Source organism: Melanotaenia boesemani, chromosome 11 (assembly GCF_017639745.1).
Source record: "Melanotaenia boesemani isolate fMelBoe1 chromosome 11, fMelBoe1.pri, whole genome shotgun sequence".
Lineage (NCBI taxonomy): Eukaryota > Metazoa > Chordata > Actinopteri > Atheriniformes > Melanotaeniidae > Melanotaenia > Melanotaenia boesemani.
The window spans coordinates 2,763,834-2,786,148 of NC_055692.1; the positions used below are offsets into that span (position 1 = coordinate 2,763,834).

At 41.2% G+C, this 22,315-nt stretch overlaps 1 protein-coding gene across 2 annotated transcripts in view; it reads right to left on the minus strand.

The window, feature by feature from the left end:
* Positions 1–22,315, minus strand: part of LOC121648646 (SH2 domain-containing protein 3C-like) — a 45,927-nt gene that overhangs the window by 16,247 nt on the left and 7,365 nt on the right. Inside the window, exons 2-7 of one of the 2 annotated variants that reach the window (XM_041998887.1) lie at positions 19,022–19,721; positions 18,220–18,336; positions 10,999–11,038; positions 8,084–8,212; positions 5,666–6,033; positions 1,540–1,625 (exon numbers count right to left, since the gene is read on the minus strand). In XM_041998887.1, coding sequence (XP_041854821.1) covers positions 1,540–1,625; positions 5,666–6,033; positions 8,084–8,212; positions 10,999–11,038; positions 18,220–18,336; positions 19,022–19,721 — 1,440 coding nt within the window. The remainder of the gene's footprint in view (positions 1–1,539; positions 1,626–5,665; positions 6,034–8,083; positions 8,213–10,998; positions 11,039–18,219; positions 18,337–19,021; positions 19,722–22,315) is intronic. The other variant, XM_041998888.1, reaches the window with a different exon arrangement.

Below are 22,315 nucleotides of genomic sequence, written 5' to 3' on the forward strand. Positions count from 1 at the left end.
ATATATTCTAGTGTTGTCTGTTTAGTTTGTGGTCTTGGTTGTTAGAGGTCTTTCAGTCCTCTGTGTTGTCCTAATCCCTGTTTAAATAGTTTATTTGTGTAGCTTATTTCCACGCTAGTTTTCTGGTTGCTAATTATCCTGCTTCTTCTTTCTAATCAGTCCCTCAGTAGTTCTGCTCCGGTTTTTTCCTCATCACTGTATTTTCTCTCGGTTTCCAGTCTGTCGTGTTCAACCCTGACTGGTTTGTTTTTTAGTTTAGCTTCTTTGCAGCATTTTTTTCAGTCCTGGGGGTCCTTCCTGCTTGCTTGCACCTGCTGATCATGACAGTTGACCCTTGAACGTTGAACTTGCTTACTAAGGCCTTCATCACAGAAGTATCTGAGTTTGGGAAATGTTCAACTTAAAAACCCAGTTTAGTACAGTAGAGACACTGAGGCAGTAAATGATGACACGTGTATTTATTAACCTCTTCCACATGTACGTTGCTCTGTGGAGGAACTCTTGTTTTAAAACGGATATAACCAGTTAAAAACCCACAGTTTACACCATGCATGCTGCTCTGCCTTCTTCCAGTTTACTGCTGAGCCTTGTTCTGCTGCAGCCCTCCAGCCACGTGTCAGGCTGAAACGTGCAGATGTTTGTGTTTCATAGAGCAGGTTCTGTTCAGCTGCAGGACGTGTGGATGTGGTTGGTTTCCACACAGCTGTGTTTGTATGGGAATCCACCGGAGGTCAGTTCATTTCTACATAAATCTCCTTCTTTTAAAGCTGAAGCTACCATGAGTGGGCTTAGTAAAATAGTGATCTCTCCCACAGAACACAGTGTTGCTGTTGGTTCAGTTCTGTTGTTATTCTCTGTAATTATTCTTGATGGGAAAGAAACGAAACCGCGTCTTATCCGGCCTCACTGAGAGTAAATGATGGAAATCCCATTTCTTTTTAATCTCAGGTACAGACTGATCCCTTCATGATCGGTTTCTGCCCTGATCCACGTCATGGGAACGCCGGGTGAGAGAAGTTTAAATCTTTCTTTTAAAAACACGACTCTCACGTGAAAGTTCGTAAAGCTCTTCATACGCCTGCAAAACCGGAAATATAAGATGAAATATCTTAAATCAAAGTCATATATGCTGATTTTGTCTGTAAGATACTGTTCGAGTATTTAACTTATTTTAAGTGTTTTGGTCCTCGTTTATCTCAATAAGACATGAAGGCTTGTTACTGAGATTTTTCCGTTATGAGTAAATCTGCTTGAAACTAGAATCTCAACACTGCACTAAACTGAGTTTCCAAAGTAAAAGTTTTTATTTCCAGCAAGACAAGAAAATATATTCTACTTATATCAATAAAAACAGACTTGTTATTAGTGAGAAAACACTCCTTTTTACGGTTTTAGTGGTTGGATATTTTCATGTTTTGGAAAGTCCTGACAAGCTAATTTTCTTCTTCTGTTGGCAGAACAGTTCTGTTACGGACATTTACTCTTTTTTTAGGAAGCTGAATATTTGCTCAGAGCAAAAGAAAAAAGTGTTAAACTCACGGTGGTGAGCAGCGAGGGCGGCTTCTCCGGCGGCCATCAGCTGCTCGCTGGTCACTTCTGCCCCCTTGTGGTGGAGAGATGAAGGGCTGCACGGAGACAGGCGGCAGGTGTTACCAGGCAACGGGAAACAGCATCTCATGTTGCGTTTACACGTCTTTTCATAAGTTGACACCAACAAAAAGAGCAGGTGATGTTCAGATGTGAAGCAGAAAAGTGTAAAACTTTTACACGACCTGTACAAACTGAATGGTGTTAACGGACTTTTAGGATGACATTAACTCATATAAACAACCTGCAGACTCTTATTAACTCTCTGCCCTGTTAGTGCTGAAAATGATTAAAAATAAGACTAAAGGAAAAAAAATAAGTTACAGCTTTTAACTAAATTGGAAAAAGGAACCTGTTAATGCTGGGATAGGCTCCAGCTTACCCTTAATGGACTAAACGGTACGGAGAATCAATGTATGAGTGAAAGGAAAAAGGAATACTTTTATATTTAAATACAGGTTTATAGATATCCACACGCCGGTGTGAAACCAACTTGCATTCAAATGTAATAAATGCACAAAGAAATTTTAAATAATTTTACATAAAAACAATTTTCTTTTTAGCTTTTCTGAATAAAGAATCTTTTTTTAAATATTTTGATTTTCCTGAATGAACATTTTCTGAACTTAATTTTCTGTTTTTCTGAATTAATGAGACAATAAAATGTGTTGCAGTTATGTTAATATAGTCACATGGTCACTGTTGAAGTTTATTCATCAGTAAAATGGAAAAATCAGGTTATTCACGTTTAACATTTTAATATAAAATTAAAGAACTTCAGAGCATCAAAGGACAATAATAACTGCCGTCATCAGTCCCGGTAGAGACATGAATCATCAGACAGCTGGAACCTGGGTCCACCGAGCCCAAAGCCGGATCTCTCCGGTGGGAATGGTGAACGTGGAACAGATGCGATCCATTTGGTCTGCTGGCATTTTTCTGGCTCTGGTAATGGCTGCCGGTTTGCCTTTAGTTGGGAAAATGTTTGTATTTCCGTACAGATCCACCGTTTAAAAACAAGCGTTTCTACCGCTGGATGCTCTGATTTTACATCATGAATATTTTTAACTTGTTTTCAGTTGAACAACATAGTTATGAAGTCCAGTGTTCAGTCCACACAAGCCAGCTCCAACGGCCGCTCCTAGACATCATCATCCACAGTGCCATCCGTCCATCCATCCGTCCATCCGTCCATCCATCCATCCATCCATCCATCCATCCATCCATTTTCTTCTGCTTATCCGGAGTCGGGTTGCGGGGGCAGCTGCCTAAGCAGGAAAACTCAGACTTCCCTCTCCCCGGCCACATTCACCAGCTCATCTGGAGGGATCCCGAGGTGTTCCCAGGCCAGCCGAGAGATGTAGTCTGTCCAGCGTGTCCTGGGTCTTCCCCGGGGCCTCTTTCCGGTGGGACATGCCCAGAACACCTCACCAGGGAGGCGTCCAGGAGGCATCCTAACCAGATGCCCGAGCCACCTTATCTGGCTCCTCTTGATGTGGAGGAGCAGCGACTCTACTCTGAGCCCCTCCCGGATCACCGAGCTTCTCACCCTATCTCTAAGGGAGAGCCCGGCCACCCTGCGGAGGAAACTCATTTCGGCCGCTTGTATTCGCGATCTTGTTCTTTCTGTCACTACCCACAGCTCGTGGCCATAGGTGAGGGTAGGAACGTAGATCAACCGGTAAATCGAGAGCTTTGCCTTTTGGCTCAGCTCCTTCTTCACCACGACAGACCGATGCAGAGTCCGCATCACTGCAGACGCCGCACCGATCCACCTGTCCGCTCCATCTTTCCCTCACTCCTGAACAAGACCCCGAGATACGTGAACTCCTCCACTTGGGGCAGGAACCTATCGCAGACCCGGAGAGAGCACTCCACCTATTTCCGGCTGAGGACCATAGTCTCAGATTTGGAAGAGCTGATTCTCATTCTAGCCGCTTCACACTGCTGCGAATCGAGACCTGCAGAGACCCAATCCTGAGGCCACCAAACCGGATCCCCTCAACGCCTCGGCTGTGCCTAGAAATTCTGTCCATAAAAGTTATGAACAGAATCGGTGACAAAGGGCAGCTTTGGCGGAGTCCAACGCTCACCGGAAACTAATCTGATTTACTGCCGGCGATGTGGACCAAGCTCTGGTGGTTCGAGACTCTGGTATGAGGCCAGATCAGTCTCAATAGGAATGAACTCACGCCGGGTTTTTCACAAATGCACATGCTCTGGTTTGCATTTGTATTTCAGAATCGGAAATGCACACTTGCTGTTTCACAAATGCACACGCTGTGGTTCACAAATATAATTTTGAGGCACACTTGTAAGATTATACGAATTGCTGAACGTGCATTTACGAACTGCTTCTCATTTGTGAACATCTCTGCATTCGTGAGAGAATTCTCTGCGGTGGATTTTGAGACTCCCCTGACGTCGCAGGGTAACGAATGTCACCATTGGTTGACTAATCTGTCAATCAAATTTCCGAGTGTGATTGACAGATTCATCAGTCAATCAGGTGTGTTTGCATTCAGCCAATCATACTGCTCCTTACATTGAAAACTTAAAAAAGAAAAACAATAAACTAACTAAAACTATTCAATTAGTTAACCATTTTAATCTGAAACATTAGCAGATCTCTAAGTGTTCTTTGTTTATTTTATTTTAATTTATTTTCATGTCTTGTATTTGTATCTTTGGTAATATTCGAGATGTACATCTGTCATTTTTTATTGACATATTCGTTATCTTTGTATTGTTCCTTTGAACTTTGTCAATAAAAACTTTGAAAAAAAAAAAAAAAAAAAAAAAAAAAAGTCCAACTAGCGGGCAGACATGGAGGAGACGCAACAATCACAACCTGTAAGTAACACATTTATCTTACATTCCCTCGTTGTAAATCATGTAATGTTATCGAATTAACAATTACATGATTTACAACGAGGGAATGTAAGATAAATGTGTTACTTACAGGTTGTGATTGTTGCGTCTCCTCCATGTCTGCCCGCTAGTTGGACTTGAACTACCATGCTCAAATAGCTCTGCGACAGGTTTAAAAGTATGGAGAAAATGTAAGGAGCAGTATGATTGGCTGAATGCAAACACACCTGATTGACTGATGAATTCGTTACCCTGCGACGTCAGGGGAGTCTCAAAATCCACCGCAGAGAATTCTCTCACGAATGCAGAGATGTTCACAAATGAGAAGCAGTTCGTAAATGCACGTTCAGCAATTCGTATAATCTTACAAGTGTGCCTCAAAATTATATTTGTGAATCAGAGCGTGTGCATTTGTGAAACAGCAAGTGTGCATTTCCGATTCTGAAATACAAATGCAAACCAGAGCATGTGCATTTGTGAAAAACCTGGCGTGAGTTCATTCCTATTGAGACTGATCTGGCCTCATACTCTGGAGTCAGTCTGGATTAATAAGATTGAGCTGCATTCATGGAATGACTTGAGGCTAAATTAGGACACATTCGATGCAATCTGTTGGTTTTCCTCAGCTACGCTGGTATTGATTATGCACTGGCTCTGACTGACTGTCTGTAAAGCCCTGAGATGACATTGCTGTGAAGTGGTGCTTTACTAATAAAGCTGAACTGAATTGGTCAGACGTCTGTCACCACACATCTGCAAAACCTAGTTCAGCTGCAGGAGATGAACTGCGACGTTAAAATAAAAGAGGGAACCCGGATAAACCAGACCTGGAAATCCAGAAACTGGGAATAGACATGAGCCATGTAGTTTAAGTTGAACAAATTGGATCATTTATGGATCTTTTTCCTCCCAAAGTCCCGACTGACAACGACTGCAGAAAATAAAGTGTGTAAAACGTCTTTACTGAGAGCAAATTAAAAACATATATGTGAAAATAATTGTCTGGGTCTTAAAAGAAAGCTGCACATTCAGTATGTGAGTCTCTAACGTCGACATGTTCAGCTGTTAGATAATTAGCTGAGACTTTAATCATTAATGAAGACCACAGTTAAATTATATAACTCAGTGGTCACTGGTGAGCTTAGTTATTTAATGTTACTGCTACATAAGATCAGACTGGGAGAACATGTTTCTGAATAAAGCCCACCTTCTCGGACAGACCGCCTCCTTCCTGCCGTCGCCCTCCTGGCTGCCGGTGGAGCAGAAGGTCGTCTCCAGGTATCTGATCGGCAGCATCCTGTTCACCGGCCGGTGGATCTGGGCTCCGCTGCTCCGGGTCAGAGATGCCCGGCTGCCCACGTAGAAGTTAACCAGCGCCGGCACAGAGTCGAAGCTCTCATCCTCCAGGCTGTACTGGACACGGGTGTACGTCTCCGAGGGCTGGAGGACCGCTTTCCTGATGAGGAAATGAAGCGCTTTCTGTTCCCAGCGGCAGGTCAGGACCAAGTCGCCCTGACTGGACCGAGAGTCCCTGATGAGGAAATCACCGTGGTTCACCAGCAGGCTCTCAGACACCTGCAGACAGATGTTAATCCTTCCGGATTAGTGAAATAACAACATATTGGGACGGCTGCTGTCTTGGCCTGGGCTCCCTGGAAAAGAGATTTTGTAATTTGAGGGGATGTCCCTGGTAAAATAAAGGTTCAATAAATAAAAAAATTAAAAACATGTGGTTGACAGTTCATAATGAAAGCCGGTTTACAACTTCTTCATTTTTCGAAACGGCATGAACACCCCTCATTTCTCCACAAGGGGGCACTCCAGAGCTTTAAAGCTCTGCAGAAAAACTTCTGGTCTGTAATATATCATCACTTTATACAGGTTAAAACTGGTTTATATGGGCTTATACGGGTTTATACGGCTTTATACTGGTTTATACTGGTTTATTTGGCTTTATACTGGTTTATTCTGGTTTATACGTGTTTATAATGGTTTATACAGGTTTATACTGGTTTATACGTGTTTATTCTGGTTTATACAGCTTTATACTGGTTTATACAGGTTTATACGGGTTTATAGGGGTTTACAGGTTTATACTGGCTTATACTGGTTTATACGGGTTTATACGTGTTTATACGTGTTTATACTGATTTATACGGCTTTATACTGGTTTATACAGGTTTATCGGGTTTATACGTGTTTATACGTGTTTATACGTGTTTATACTGATTTATATGGCTTTATACTGGTTTATACAGATTTATACGGGTTTATACAGGTTTACAGGTTTATACTGGCTTATACTGGTTTATTCGGGTTTATATGTGTTTATACTGGTTTATATGGCTTTATACAGGTTTATACAGGTTTATACGAGTTTACAGGTTTATACTGGCTTATACTGGTTTATACTGGTTTATACGGGTTTATACGTGTTTATACTGATTTATACGGCTTTATACTGGTTTATACAGATTTATACGGGTTTATACGGGTTTACAGGTTTATACTGGCTTATACTGGTTTATACTGGTTTATTCGGGTTTATATGTGTTTATACTGGTTTATACGGCTTTATACAGGTTTATACAGGTTTATACGTGTTTATACAGGTTAAAGGTTTATACTGGTTTATACAGGTTTATTTGTACAGGTTTATAAGGGTTTATATGAGTTTATACAGGTTTTTACAGGTTTTTGCAAGTTTATACAGGTTTTTACGAGTTTATAACGGTTTATACAGGTTTAAAGGGGTTTATACAGGTTTATACGGGTTTATGAAGGTGTTTTTATCCTCAGGAAAGTGCAAAAAAATGTTCATATTATTGTACAGTATTTAGTTTTGTAAACAGGAGGGAGCAGACTACTTAGGGAAGAAGTGGGGAAAATAAGGGAAAACATTGCAATCTCACCCTTGCCTAATTTAATTTAATTTAGAAGAATACAATTTAATCAAAGTTAATTTATTCTTAATTTAATCAAATTTAATTTCATTGCATTTTTATCTAATTTTGGGTTTAGTTTTAATTTAATTTAATTTAATTTAATTTAATTGCAGTTTCCTTAGGGGATTAATAAAGTTTTTTTTATTATTAAATTTAACTTAATTTAATTAAATTTATTTAATTAAAAATTCATTTAAAAATAACACCAGCAGATGGTGACATTTTTCTTCTGATAAAATTATCATCAATATCATCATCCGAGCAGGAAGGCACAGAAACAGCTGGACAACAAACTGAACATGAGTTTCAAACTTCGCCCTGAGGACAGGAAACATGTAGAAGAGCTGATTAGCTGAGTTAATAAAGTTTTTATTTATTTAGAACAAACTTCTCATCTGTGAGAGTGGTGGTTAAACTCTAACTTCCTGTCTTCCCACGCGGCGATCTGAGGTAGAAAAGGCTAAAGCTGGTCTGTGGTATAACAGGTGGTTTGCTTGCTTTCTAAAACATAACTAGAAGAGATAGTAGTGCTAGGAAGTCTAAGTGTCCTAAATGTGTTAGTGCAAGCTTAAACACACCTGAAAACATAGAAGAACTAAAGCTGTTATTAATCTTCTAATACATTAAGGTTGGACCGGAGAAGTGTTAACAGCTCCATATAAAGTATTTGTGAGGCTGACCTCCCAGGGGATGCATCCGTGGTACCAGGCATGGCTCTTCAGGTCGGTGCTACTTAGCTTCAGTTCCTCCTCCAGCTGCTTCCTCACTTTCTCCGATGGCAGCTCCAACCAGAACGTATCCTTGCAGAACTGTAAAGGCGTCACAGATCAGAAACAAGCCAACCAGAGGAGGCAGATGATCCACATCTCCCCCAACACAACACAAGACAACATATCCGATGTTGGAACTGAGACATTTTATCATTTCATGGAAAATATGAGCTGATAGTGAAAACAGATGTGAACAGAATTCAGAACCAGCGCCAGTCTTCTGGAACTACTGTTTCCACCGTGCTGAACATCACCCTGGAACTACTTTTTACACCGTGCTGAACATCACCCTGGAACTACTTTTTCCACCGGGCCGAACATCACCCTGGAACTACTTTTTACACCGTGCTGAACATCACCCTGGAACTACTTTTTATACCGTGCCGAACACCACCCTGGAACTACTGTTTCCACCGTGCCGAACATCACCCTGGAACTACTGTTTCCACCGTGCCGAACACCACCCTGGAACTACTTTTTTCACCGGGCCGAACATCACCCTGGAACTACTTTTTCCACCGGGCCGAACATCATTCTGGAACTACTTTTTATACCGTGCCGAACACCACCCTGGAACTACTGTTTCCACCGTGCCGAACACCACCCTGGAACTACTGTTTCCACCGTGCCGAACATCATTCTGGAACTACTTTTTATACCGTGCCGAACACCACCCTGGAACTACTGTTTCCACCGTGCCGAACACCACCCTGGAACTACTGTTTCCACCGTGCCGAACACCACCCTGGAACTACTTTTTCCACAGGGCCGAACATCACCCTGGAACTACTTTTTCCACCGTGCCAAACATCACCCTGGAACTACTTTTTCCACCGGGCCGAACATCACCCTGGAACTACTTTTTCCACCGTGCCAAACATCACCCTGGAACTACTTTTTCCACCGTGCCAAACATCACCCTGGAACTACTGTTTCCACCGTGCCAAACATCACCCTGGAACTACTTTTTCCACCGGGCCGAACATCACCCTGGAACCACTGTTTCCACCGGGCCGAACATCACCCTGGAACTACTTTTTTCACCAGGCCGAACACCACCCTGGAACCACTGTTTCCACCGGGCCAAACATCACCCTGGAACTACTTTTTCCACCGTGCCGAACACCACCCTGGAACTACTGTTTCCACCGTGCCAAACATCACCCTGGAACTACTTTTTCCACCGGGCCGAACATCACCCTGGAACCACTGTTTCCACCGGGCCGAACATCACCCTGGAACTACTTTTTTCACCAGGCCGAACATCACCCTGGAACCACTGTTTCCACCGGGCCGAACATCACCCTGGAACCACTGTTTCCACCGGGCCGAACATCACCCTGGAACTACTTTTTTCACCGGGCTGAACATCACCCTGGAACCACTGTTTCCACCGGGCCGAACATCACCCTGGAACCACTGTTTCCACCGGGCCAAACATCACCCTGGAACCACTGTTTCCACCGGGCCGAACATCACCCTGGAACTACTTTTTACACCATGCTGAACATCACCCTGGAACTACTTTTTTCAGACGTGTTGCTGCATCAGATTCACTATCAGCTCATATTTTCCATCACATGGTGAAACGTCTCAGTTTCATCATCTGACATGTTTTTATCTTCTACTGGGAATAAAAGATGAGCTGAAGAGACATATTTACATTTTACGCAGCGTCCCGACTTTTCTACTGTTGGGGTTGTAGTTAAATGTACAAAACAAAACTTTTTTTTTGCTGTTTTGTCAAGTCAAAAGGCCAGACTATTCTTTAAAAGAAGAAAGAAATTTCGTAATCTACAGGAAAATCAGTTTGATTATTTAATAATTAATTATTTACAGACTGAAATGGCTGAAACGTTTGTTAATATTGGGATTGAGTGAAGCAGCCTGTTAATAGAAGATCTTTGTCTTTGCAGCAGCTGCTGTTCTATTGGGAATAAAATATGTGTTTAAGAAACTAGCAGATATTTTTAGAACTGAGGTTGTATTATAAGTTGTCCGATGTGGGACATACAATAGGCTTGTTTTAACTGGAGTAAAGCTGGAGTATACTGAAACAGATAGTCCTGTAAAAGTACCTAGAGATCACTTCATGAATTGGTGCTGTACAAATTAAACTAACTTAAATTGCACAGTGGTGTGGTGGTTAGCACCGCAGCCTCGCAGCAGGAAGGTCGCTGAGGCATCTGGGACAGGGGCGGCGCCGGGGGCCCGAAACCCAGACCCATGTCAGCGTTGACCTTGTTGCTCTGGTAACGTCGCTGTGATACGAGGTCATCCCTCATCCTTTGTCTGTTGTGTCTTTAAACGAATAAAACAAAAAAATAAATCTACTGTGTCTCAAGGATCCATGTTGACGACAGGGTGGGAATGTTTTTGTACTTCAGCTCTTCGCTGGCATGCTGTTCCCCCTCTGCTCTGACTGAATGGTTCGTCCCGCTGAACTGAGAATCAGAAGCTGGGCATCGGGCCAGAACCACTTCACGACAACACAGGAGTGTGTTTGTGTGTTTTTGAGGTGAAGCCCTGGACGCCACAAATAAAAAGCTTTACATTCATTAAGTTATCATTTGTTCCCCAATTGTCCCGCTTAGGGCGAGTTTTTCTGTCCGGTTAAGTCAGTGAAGAGGAAATTGTTTGTGTTAACGCCTTTTCCAGCCAGGGACTGGTTGCCGGGGGTAACAGAGACAGCCATGAAGTATGCTGCATTCCCCAAATCTTTTCTGCCATTGTCCCGACTGAAACAGGTCTGAGCTACAGGAGCAACCAACAGGAAGTGACACGGGCAAAAAGAAAAAAGAACTTGATGTAATAAAGCAGCTTACTTTGACATATTCTCCTCCGCTCTGCGACACACCTGGACACCTGAAAAAGAAATGAACATGAGAGGTGTAGGAACAGCTCCATCTCCTTCCAAATAAACAGTCCTCACCATGATTTCAGCTTCATTCTGACCCGGAAACACAACAAAATGTATCATAAAACAGCCCAAAGACCAAACCTTTAATACACTGGTTCTGATGGAGGTTTTCCTTCCTGGTTTCCGGTTCTGATGGAGGTTTTCCTTCCTGGTTCTGGTTCTGATGTTGGTTTTTCCTCCTGGTTCTGGTTCTGATGGAGGTTTTCCTTCCTGGTTCTGGTTCTGATAGAGGTTTTCCTTCCTGGTTCTGATGTTGGTTTTCCCTCCTGGTTCTGGTTCTGATGGAGGTTTTACTTCCTGGTTCTGGTTCTGATGTTGGTTTTCCCTCCTGGTTCTGGTTCTGATAGAGGTTTTCCTTCCTGGTTCTGGTTCTGATGTTGGTTTTCCCTCCTGGTTCTGGTTCTGATAGAGGTTTTCCCTCCTGGTTCTGATGGAGGTTTTCCCTCCTGGTTCTGGTTCTGATAGAGGTTTTCCTTCCTGGTTCTGGTTCTGATGTTGGTTTTCCTTCCTGGTTCTGGTTCTGATGGAGGTTTTCCTTCCTGGTTCTGGTTCTGATGTTGGTTTTTCTTCCTGGTTCTGGTTCTGATGTTGGTTTTCCTTCCTGGTTCTGGTTCTGATGGAGGTTTTCCTTCCTGGTTCTGGTTCTGATGGAGGTTTTCCTTCCTGGTTCTGGTTCTGATAGAGGTTTTCATTCCTGGTTCTGGTTCTGATGTTGGCTTTCTCTCCTGGTTCTGGTTCTGATAGAGGTTTTCCTTCCTGGTTCTGGTTCTGATGTTGGCTTTCTCTCCTGGTTCTGGTTCTGATAGAGGTTTTTCTTCCTGGTTCTGGTTCTGATAGAGGTTTTCCCTCCTGGTTCTGGTTCTGATGTTGGTTTTCCTTCCTGGTTCTGGTTCTGATGTTGGTTTTCCTTCCTGGTTCTGGTTCTGATGTTGGCTTTCTCTCCTGGTTCTGGTTCTGATAGAGGTTTTCCCTCCTGGTTCTGGTTCTGATGGAGGTTTTCCTTCCTGGTTCTGGCTCGACAGCGTATGTTTTTGTATATTTTTCTTGGTTTTATATGAAGACGTTTCAGAAAACTGGCTAAAACCTGAAAGTTTGTTCATTATTTAAAGACATTCAATCATCTGAAACTGACGGAAAGTCCGACCAGCAGCAACAGCTTCTTCTACAGAAGTTTTCTGTTCTCGTTACATCCTCTTGCACAACCCCTGAACAGCAGGGGTGAGTTCATTCAGCACCACCCAGCAACATCTTGCAACACAACAAACTCTCTCCAGGGAGGACGAGACATGTTTCTGCTGCTGGGTAAAAACTCATATCTCAGTCCTGAAGCAGAGGGGGCATTTCTCCCTCCCGGCTGTCCATCCAGCAATCACCGAGTCTGAAGGCTGGAGGAGACACAAATCTCAGCTCAGCACCCGGAGGAGCGCTTCTCAGAAGCAGCAGTTACTGTGCTGTGTCAGGGAAACAAGACTTCTTGGCAGAGAGAAAGTTGCTGCATATTTCCATGAGTCAAGGGAGGTGGCCTTTTGTTCCCAAACACAAACTCTAAGAAAAGACGACACACACAAGTAAAGGTTTGCATGAGAAACTCCCAAGCCTTAACAGACTTCATGCTGGTTTCATGTTTTTGTGTTTGAGTCCACTGAGCGGAAACAGTTACGCTTTTAATCATTTAAATAATTGAGGACTGGAGCTGAAACTGGAGGGTGGACAGGACGTATATCCTGTTTTCTTAGAACAACCAAAACAGTGACACTCTGATGCACATAAAACTCCCCAAACAGAGCATGAAGCAAACTGGCCTGAGATGTTGTCTCAAAGTTTGGCTCTAGATACCTTAAAAAGTTGATCAATTAAATTAATTTCAGATTAAATTAATTAATCATGATTAATCACCAAGCCGGTGCTACAAATATTTAGTGTTACTGAACTTCCCTCGAGTAAACATCAGATGTCCAAGGGTCAGTAAATGCAGCATGTTGTTCATCTCTAGCATGTTCTAGATCATAATTCATCCAGCATCATCTCACCAACCGTCTCCACGGTGATGATTTCTGTCATAAAACCACCAGATGTTGACAAATGAAGTTAAACAGCTGATGTTGATGAAGAAACTCAGTGCTCCTGCCTGGCCCCCCTTCAAAACTTTTCTAGACCCGCCCCTGCATATCTGAGGTGTAAACCCTGACAACCACCAGCCAGCTACTGTGTTAAAGAAGCAACAAGACTGTGGGGTAAATATGTGACATGTAAACCATGAACTAGTTTCCTCCTTCTCATCTAAACAATAAACAAACGCTACAAGAGAGAAAAGCCGATCAGCTGATCACCGACAGCCTTCATGATTAACGGGACAACCGAAGACGGAGAGGAGGAGCAGACAGATCTATATATATACAGACATACAGACATATATATATTATTTGAGGCAGTCCTGGCTTGTGATGCATCCAGGCCAAATGTCCTGCCTCATGTGTTGAATGTGAATTCATATGGGATTAGAAAAAACATACCACATGTAAAATGAAGCTCTTTGTGTTCTTAGTACTCTTTCTTTCTGGACATTTCTGGACATGCTGACCTCTTCTGTGGCGTGTAATGTAAACGGGGATGAAACCTGTCCCGCAGGTTTTGGATGTTTCCTGTTCCAGTACATCTGAATCCGATTAATAGGTGAAAAAAACTTGGGCAGACCTTAACAAGCTGTTGGGGAGAGCCATTTAATTTTTTTTTGTTTGTTTGTTTGTTTTAATTTATTTATTTGAGCGGGACAGTGCATGCCAATGAACAAGCTTATAAAGCATGAATGTAAACATACCAGATTATAGCAAAATGCTAATTTCCATCCGTTGTCCCGGGGATTTGGGCGGAAATGGAAGAACAATGTAATACAATATATATATATATATATATATATAAAAACACTTAATATTTACACATCACTTATAAAATATACAGAAATATACACATTCTTATATCTAAAACAATAGACTGCTTCAAACTGAAGAACAAAACTGCCTTTCATATCATCACATATAAAACCTGGTTAAGTTCAGGAAACTAAAATGAATTGCGAAATCTTTGCGGTTTTATAAGTCACATGGTACAAAACCTGCTTCAGTAAACATGATTAACTTCTCCTTGATGATGATGTCAGATCTTAAAAAAGATTTACTGTTAATAAGAGTGAAAGGAACAGCAGACCAAGGCTGTATTAAAGAAATGGATGAAGTTACTAGAAAATAAATCCATTAATTATCTAATCTACTTGTTTCATGTCCTGATAATTTAAGGTCATGCCTATAATAAAGCATGCTGTGCGGACGGGGTTGTGTTGATCCAACTGTCCCCCTCTCAGCTCATCTCTTACATCTCAGTGTGAATTTCAGGAGTTTTGATGGATCATAGAGGATCATAGAAATGTCTGTAGATAAAGATCTGCTTTAAGACTCTTCCTGTTTTTCAAACATGCCACAGTTTATAATAACACACAAATCAAGTGATTACCATAAAATAATCATAATGCAGATGTTTTGGAAAGTTCCACTCTGTAACATAAACATAAATGAATCCTACTAAAGAAATGATAAGAGTATAAAAAAAAGGTTTTATTAATATCCTACTATCTTATCTATTTCTACAGCAGTGTTTTTTTTACACATAGTTGTTCTGCTATCTGGCTGCTACCATGAAAGGAAGAGAGAAGAAGAATGTTGTCATGAGGGTGAAGAAGTGGATCAGCAGTGAATCAGAGCTGGTGTAGGTTTTAAGAAGATGGCGCTCCTTTCTGTGCAACACAGCCTCTCAGACTCCGGTTTTGTTTAGTGTTCATACACTTAGTTTTGTTTTTGTCTTTTCATGTGTGTGCAGTGAGATCTCATGTCAAGTACGATGGGGAAGCTCTTTTTCAGCTGGGAGAAATGAGTCACAAAAAAAACCAAAACAAAACAAAAAAAAATTTATTTAAATCCTGGACTCCTTCCTGTCGGAGGCCGACACGGAAGCGTGCGTGGTAGTTAACAGATGTTAGCATTTAGAGCTGTTAGCCTGAACAGACGTTGGTGTGAACCGATGTTAGCATGAAAAGATGTTAGCATTAACAGATGTTGGTGTAAACAGATGTTAGCGTTAACAGATGTTAGCGTTAACAGGTGTTAGCGTTAACAGATGTTAGCGCTGACAGATGTTAGCGCTGACAGGTGTTAGTGTTAACAGATGTTAGCATTGACAGATGTTGGCGTTAACAGATGTTATTGTGACAGATGTTAGCATTGACAGATGTTAGCGTGGACAGGTGTTAGCGTTAACAGATGTTAGCATTGACTGATGTTAGCATTGACTGATGTTAGCGTTGACAGATGTTGGCGTTAACAGATGTTATTGTGACAGATGTTAGCATTGACAGGTGTTAGCGTTAACAGATGTTAGCATTGACAGATGTTAGCATTGACAGATGTTAGGGTTAACAGATGTTGGCGTTAACAGATGTTATTTTGACAGATGTTGGCATTGACAGATGTTAGCGCGGACAGGTGTTAGCGTTAACAGATGTTAGCATTGACAGATGTTAGCGTTGACAGGTGTTAGCGTTAACAGATATTAGCATTGAGAGATGTTAGCATTGACAGATGTTAGCATTGACAGATGTTAGCATTGACAGATGTTAGCATTGACTGATGTTAGCGTTGACAGATGTTAGCGTTGACAGATGTTAGCGTGACAGATGTTAGCGTTACCAGATGTTAGCGTTACCAGATGTTAGCGTTGACAGATGTTAGCGTTGACAGATGTTAGCATTGACAGATGTTAGCGTTGACAGATGTTAGCGCGGACAGGTGTTAGCGTTAACAGATGTTAGCGTTGACAGATGTTAGCGTGACAGATGTTAGCGTTACCAGATGTTAGCGTTACCAGATGTTAGCGTTGACAGATGTTAGCGTTGACAGATGTTAGCATTGACAGATGTTAGCGTTGACAGATGTTAGCGTTGACAGATGTTAGCATTGACAGATGTTAGCGTTGACTGATGTTAGCGTTGACTGATGTTAGCATTGACAGATGTTAGCATTGACAGATGTTAGCGTTGACTGATGTTAGCGTTAACAGATGTTATTGTGACACATGTTAGCATTGACAGATGTTAGCGTTGACAGATGTTGGCGTTAACAGATGTTATTGTGACAGATGTTAGCATTGACAGATGTTAGCGTTGACAGATGTTAGCATTGACAGATGTTAGCGTTGACAGATGTTATTGTGACAGATGTTAGCATTGACAGATGTTAGCGTTGACTGATGTTAGCGTTGACAGATGTTAGCGTGACAGATGTTATTGTGACAGATGTAAGCATTGACAGATGTTATTGTGATAGATGTTAGCATTGACTGATGTTAGCGTTGACTGATGTTAGCGTTGACAGATGTTAGCGTGACAGATGTTAGAGTTACCAGATGTTAGCGTTAACAGATGTTATTGTGACAGATGTTAGCATTGACAGATGTTAGCGTTGACTGATGTTAGCGTTGACAGATGTTAGCATTGACAGATGTTAGCATTGACAGATATTAGCGTTGACTGATGTTAGCGTTAACAGATGTTATTGTGACAGATGTTAGCATTGACAGATGTTATTGTGATAGATGTTAGCATTGACTGATGTTAGCGTTGACTGATGTTAGCGTTGACAGATGTTAGCGTGACAGATGTTAGAGTTACCAGATGTTAGCGTTAACAGATGTTATTGTGACAGATGTTAGCATTGACAGATGTTAGCGTTGACTGATGTTAGCGTTGACAGATGTTAGCATTGACAGATGTTAGCATTGACAGATATTAGCGTTTACTGATGTTAGCGTTAACAGATGTTATTGTGACAGATGTTAGCATTGACAGATGTTAGCGTTGACAGATGTTAGCATTGACAGATGTTAGCGTTGACAGATGTTGACGTTAACAGATGTTATTGTGACAGATGTTAGCATTGACAGATGTTATTGTGATAGATGTTAGCATTGACTGATGTTAGCGTTGACAGATGTTAGCGTGACAGATGTTAGCGTTACCAGATGTTAGCGTTAACAGATGTTATTGTGACAGATGTTAGCATTGACAGATGTTAGCGTTGACTGATGTTTCGTCCACATGAAACTGGCGTCTGATTCTTGAAAGTTTCCAAAGTGAATAAATAAAACCTTTGTCTTGTTTCTGTGTTTGCAATCATACGCAACCCATCGCCCCACCACTACCTTAACCTGCATGTGCAAATCCCACAAACATGAGTTTTGTCTCTGTTTTTGGAGTGTTTCTGCATCACAGCGCCACTTACAGGCCTGGCACATATACAGATATGTATACATTCCTTGAAATTTTTCCATCTTTATGGAAAACATTTATAAAACTACATCACATGACAGCACATTGTTCCCACACATAAGTAATTTATTTATCAATATTTTCTTCATATGCTTGAAATGGTAACAAATTGGACAGCTTTCAAAAAAATATACAAAATAACTCATTAATATACGGTTTGATGCTTATTTTATGTTGTGCTTTTTTCCATTTCATGGTTTTAGTGTTTGTTTTCTTTACATACTTGTTTGGCTAGAAGTCATAATTCATAACATCAGTTGCTAATTAATTTATAGTCTCTTGTAAATACATGTTAGAAGAAATAAATAAATATGATATTTTCTATCTTCAAGTTGTCAGTATGTTATTTTTATAATTGAAATCATGCAGCAGTTTAAACAGGTCTCGTTCTGTATCTAAAGTCAGGTGTTCATCACATCCAAACTTCAGGTAAAATAACTTCCTACTCAGTTAAAAAGTCTCTTTAACGTTCTGACAGGATCCAGACCAGAATGTTCCTCCACTTATGTAACGTCCAGTCCGGTCCGTTTGGTTGTACTTATGACACCAAACTCAAACACGCGTCTGTTTCCGCCTCAGATGACCAAAACCAACATAAATCAGCGCGAGCTCAGGCGTCTGAGAAGCGGGTCAGCACATGACTGATGACCCGAACTTTCTGGTTCCGATTCGCTTCAAGTTTCATCAAAAACTGGATAAAAACTGGATTTTCGGTTATAAATCAGAACTCACCGCAGAAGGTGTGTTTCTCACCTTTCCGTCGCGCCCTCCTCCCCGCAGCGGACTGACCGACGGCGACCGACACCGACTGAGCTCATGTTTTCCTGCACGGTCCGCCGCACGAGCCCAGCCGAAGCAGTCTGGGAGTCACTGCGCATGTCCGCCACCAACAGCGTTTCAATGTTTTTAAGACGAAAAAGACGAATATTTTTAAAAACAGATATATTATTATCTTGCACGAAATCACGATTTTTAAGACTTTATCAACTTAACAGACTTCCTCTGGGTTTTTGTTTGTGTTGTTTTTAAGACAGATCTTTATGTTTCTACAACGAATTCTTTAGAGTATTTGTAAATGTTTTTGCACTTATTTGACATTTTAATATGACTGTATTGAAGTTTTTGTTAATTTTCCCAGAGAATTTGATTAAAGACACATTTTTTTAAAGAATTATATTCTCATAAATGTTAATATTATTGAGGAAGATTTTTCCACAGTAATGTAAAGCCATCCATTTATCCTAAAGCAATAATAGGAAACAAATAAATGTATTGAAATAGAACAAAATGCATACAGAAAATAAAATCGAACAAAAAGACAAATATAAAATAATAAATAATATAAATTAGAATAAAAATCATGTCTTTTGAAACAAAACTTTAATTGATGTGCTAAGCTATTATTTAGTTTAATAAGATGTCATCTTTTAAAATCCATTTAATTTTGTATTATTGCTTTTCTGGTCAGACAGCTCTATGATTGGGGGGTTCTCCAGTCTGAGGAACCTACCAGATTATTCTCAACCAGCATCCTATAGTAAATGAACTTTCTCACCTTCCAGCGGTCTCTTCTTCCCGTGAGCCGCTGATTTCTTGTGTGCATGTGATGCCTCGCTGTCTTTCTGTTTGGACGTCTGTTTGGCTGCAACTCGTCTCACTTATTGGGTCCATTGGCACATACACATCCTGCATCAAAGTGGTGGACGTATTCTCCACGTTTGAAGGCTTCCTGCCAGTTTCCAAAGCAGGATTGATCTCCGGGGCCTTGCGAATGGTTACAGGGTTGTCTGACAGATCTTTGAGGCAGGCTTCAGGTGCTGGGGTCAAAGGTGAGGCTCGGCTAGGGGTCACTGTGGCGGGCAGCGGACAGGCCAAAACTGGCTGAAGCTGCTCCATGTTGGTCGAACTGAGGCTGGACAGGGCAGAGAGCAGAGGAGAGTCTCGGACACGCTCCCCCGCCTTCCACTTATTCCCCTCCTCCTTCTTCTCCTCTTCCTCTGTGTTCTTCTTCCCCTTGCAGCTCTTTTTCTGCTTCTCAGTGCGGGGCACCGTGCCCACATGTGTGTACATGTCGCTGGAGCGGGCGTAGTTGGGGCTGTGGAGGCAGGGCTCCATGTCGTCTACTGACTGGTCTCCAACTGTTGCTGCTGGGGCTCCACAGTGGCTCCCATGAAACTCTGGGGCTGTTTTCTTTTTTGACTTCCCCGACGACCGTCGTGAAGACAGATTAGTGAGGCTCCCAAACCATTTAAAACCTGGAGGGGAGGAAGCAGCTTGTTAGAGTTCAAAGACACTTTGTGTTTTTTAAACTGTTAAACAAAATAAATAAATAAAATAACTGTTTATCTGCATTAAACCACTGGCTCACTAATGTAAAACTACTTTTTTTTCCTTTTTAACCTAAACAATCAATGAGTCTGCTGGGAAGTACTGTGCCTTGAATCTATTTGACATAATTACACATATGACGGCATAAAAACTTGTTAGCATGAACAAATGTTAGCATGGACAGACGTTAGCGTGAATTTTTTTTTTTTTTTAGCATGAATAGATGTTAGTTTGAACAGATAAGCTGATGTTTATGTAAGCAGATGTTAGAATGAACAAATGTTAGCATGAATTGTTGTTACCAGGAGCGGTGCTGAAAGGTTCAGTTTATATGATTGTTGTACAATAAGCCATTTGCTAGGATACACCAACAAACACGAGTCATGTTTGGTATTGTACGTCCTGTCTTATTGTAAACGTATTCTACTCTGGATCTTAGAAGATGCAGGCTGGACAGCTTTGTCATCCATCCATCCATCCATCCATCCATCCATCCATCCATCCATCCAGAACTTAATCCAGTTCAGTGTTGTGGGGAAGCTGGAGTCTATCCCAGCATTAGCAGGTGAGAGTCAGGTACACCTGGACAGGTCACCAGTCCATCGCAGGGCCACTTTCTGATTCATGTCATCCCTTTATTCTTAATGCACTGAATGAATTAATTCAGTAATAATTATAAAGCAGCAGTTAGATATTTTATAAGGTATTAAATGTGACTCAAATGCGCCAACAGTAGGTGATATAATAACCAGACTCTGACTTATTCATCAGTCATTGTGGCTTAAAGTTGGAAAATTCTCCTGTTTTATTTTATTAATTTAAAAAATGATGGTAGATCATTTGTTATCAACATTACAGACTTAAGGGTCTGGTGCATTCAGTCTATCAGATAACATAATGTCAGGAGCATCTTTACAATCCTGAATTTACAAGGAATCCATTGATACCAAATATGTCATGACTGATCAGTGGGAAGGACTAAAACAACGTCTGTCTCCGCCCACATCTACCAAACGCAGTCAAACATCCTCAAGTGACTTTTGACTCAATCAGTCATTTCTTTGAAAAGTGTAGATTAAATTATTAAAAACATTTCTATTACTTATGCTGTCTAAGGCTCTGATGTCTAAGGTTATTGATCTCGCCGGGGAAAATCAAACTGGATCAGTTGTGTAATAGTTTTATTTTCACTAAATGCGCTCATGTAAAAACAGATCTGACTCAGTTTGAGCTGGTTGGCCTACTAACCTTTATAAAGAAGTTGCATCAACACTAATGCATCATGTTGACTCATCCCACATAGATAAAATCAAAACAACCTCACTGCTTCATGTTGAAACGCAGACATTTGATTGTGCGAAGATTTAAAGAAATTCTGGCGGAAAAAGGGGTCCAACTCTGGACCAAGTGGACCTGAGAGAGTGGCCGTTGTGTAAAGTGTGTAGAAAATATTATATTTTCCTTCCACAGCTCTTATTTATGGCTGCCCTGCACAATGTTCATGTTGAAACACTCTGACTTCATCGATGATGTGAAGTGGAGGAAATGACCAGGTGGTTTCCAAAGATAACTCAGTAAAACAGGAAAGTACAAGCTTTTACTGTTAACCTTGTTATATCAGCAGCAGCAGTAGAAAAGTCAGAATCTATCTGGATTAAAACCATAAATATCCTTTTAATCAGGCAGACTATGGCTGCTGCAGGTCATAGCTTCATTCAGGTTGTGGAGCTTCAGCAGGACCTCCAGCTGCAAACATTTCAACTTGTTCTTCTCGGAAAAGAAACCTGTTTTCTTTCAGTTGGAGTCATCTGAGGAATGTCGCCCAGTCCTCTGACCTGAAGCCCCTCCAGCTCTCAGCTGAGTCTGATTATGTCTCTGCCTGGGGACATATTAGGCTCCATAAAGTTTGTTTCCTCAGCTGAATACAGATAAACAACTCTAGATGGACGAGTGAAGGTGCTCCTGCAGATTTAGCGTGCACGGTGAACCTATACATTTCACATGTATCACAGAAGGTTTTCATCTTGTTTCCATTAAATTAAACATGCAGGATATTCTAGAGATTATATTTCATTACCATTAATTACTTTATTTATCCCAAATAGCGATCAGAATCTTAAGGAAAGATTAAAAAGCACTAAAAGTTCATTCTTATTCAGCTAAAAGACATCAAAGTACAACCCAGACGACACGAACTTGATTGAAATCCTGTCCGGAGTCGAAATAAAAGATGGTGATGGAGCCACTGAACCCACGTTGGCCAATCAGAAGGCTGAAAAAAATGTGCCATCCTACCTATGCCTTGTACGCATGCGCACATCACAAAAACATCATTTCAAAGTGCCATAAATCCGTGCTACCTGCAAAGTCCAGGTCAAACAGCTGCGTTGTGATGTGAGGCTTTTCTCAGCTGTACCTTGTGAAATAAACTAATAACTTCCACATTTCCCATTTTATATTTTTTATTGTAATTGTAGGCCTATATTTAAACTATTTAGAGTTTTGTGTTATTAAAAACGCC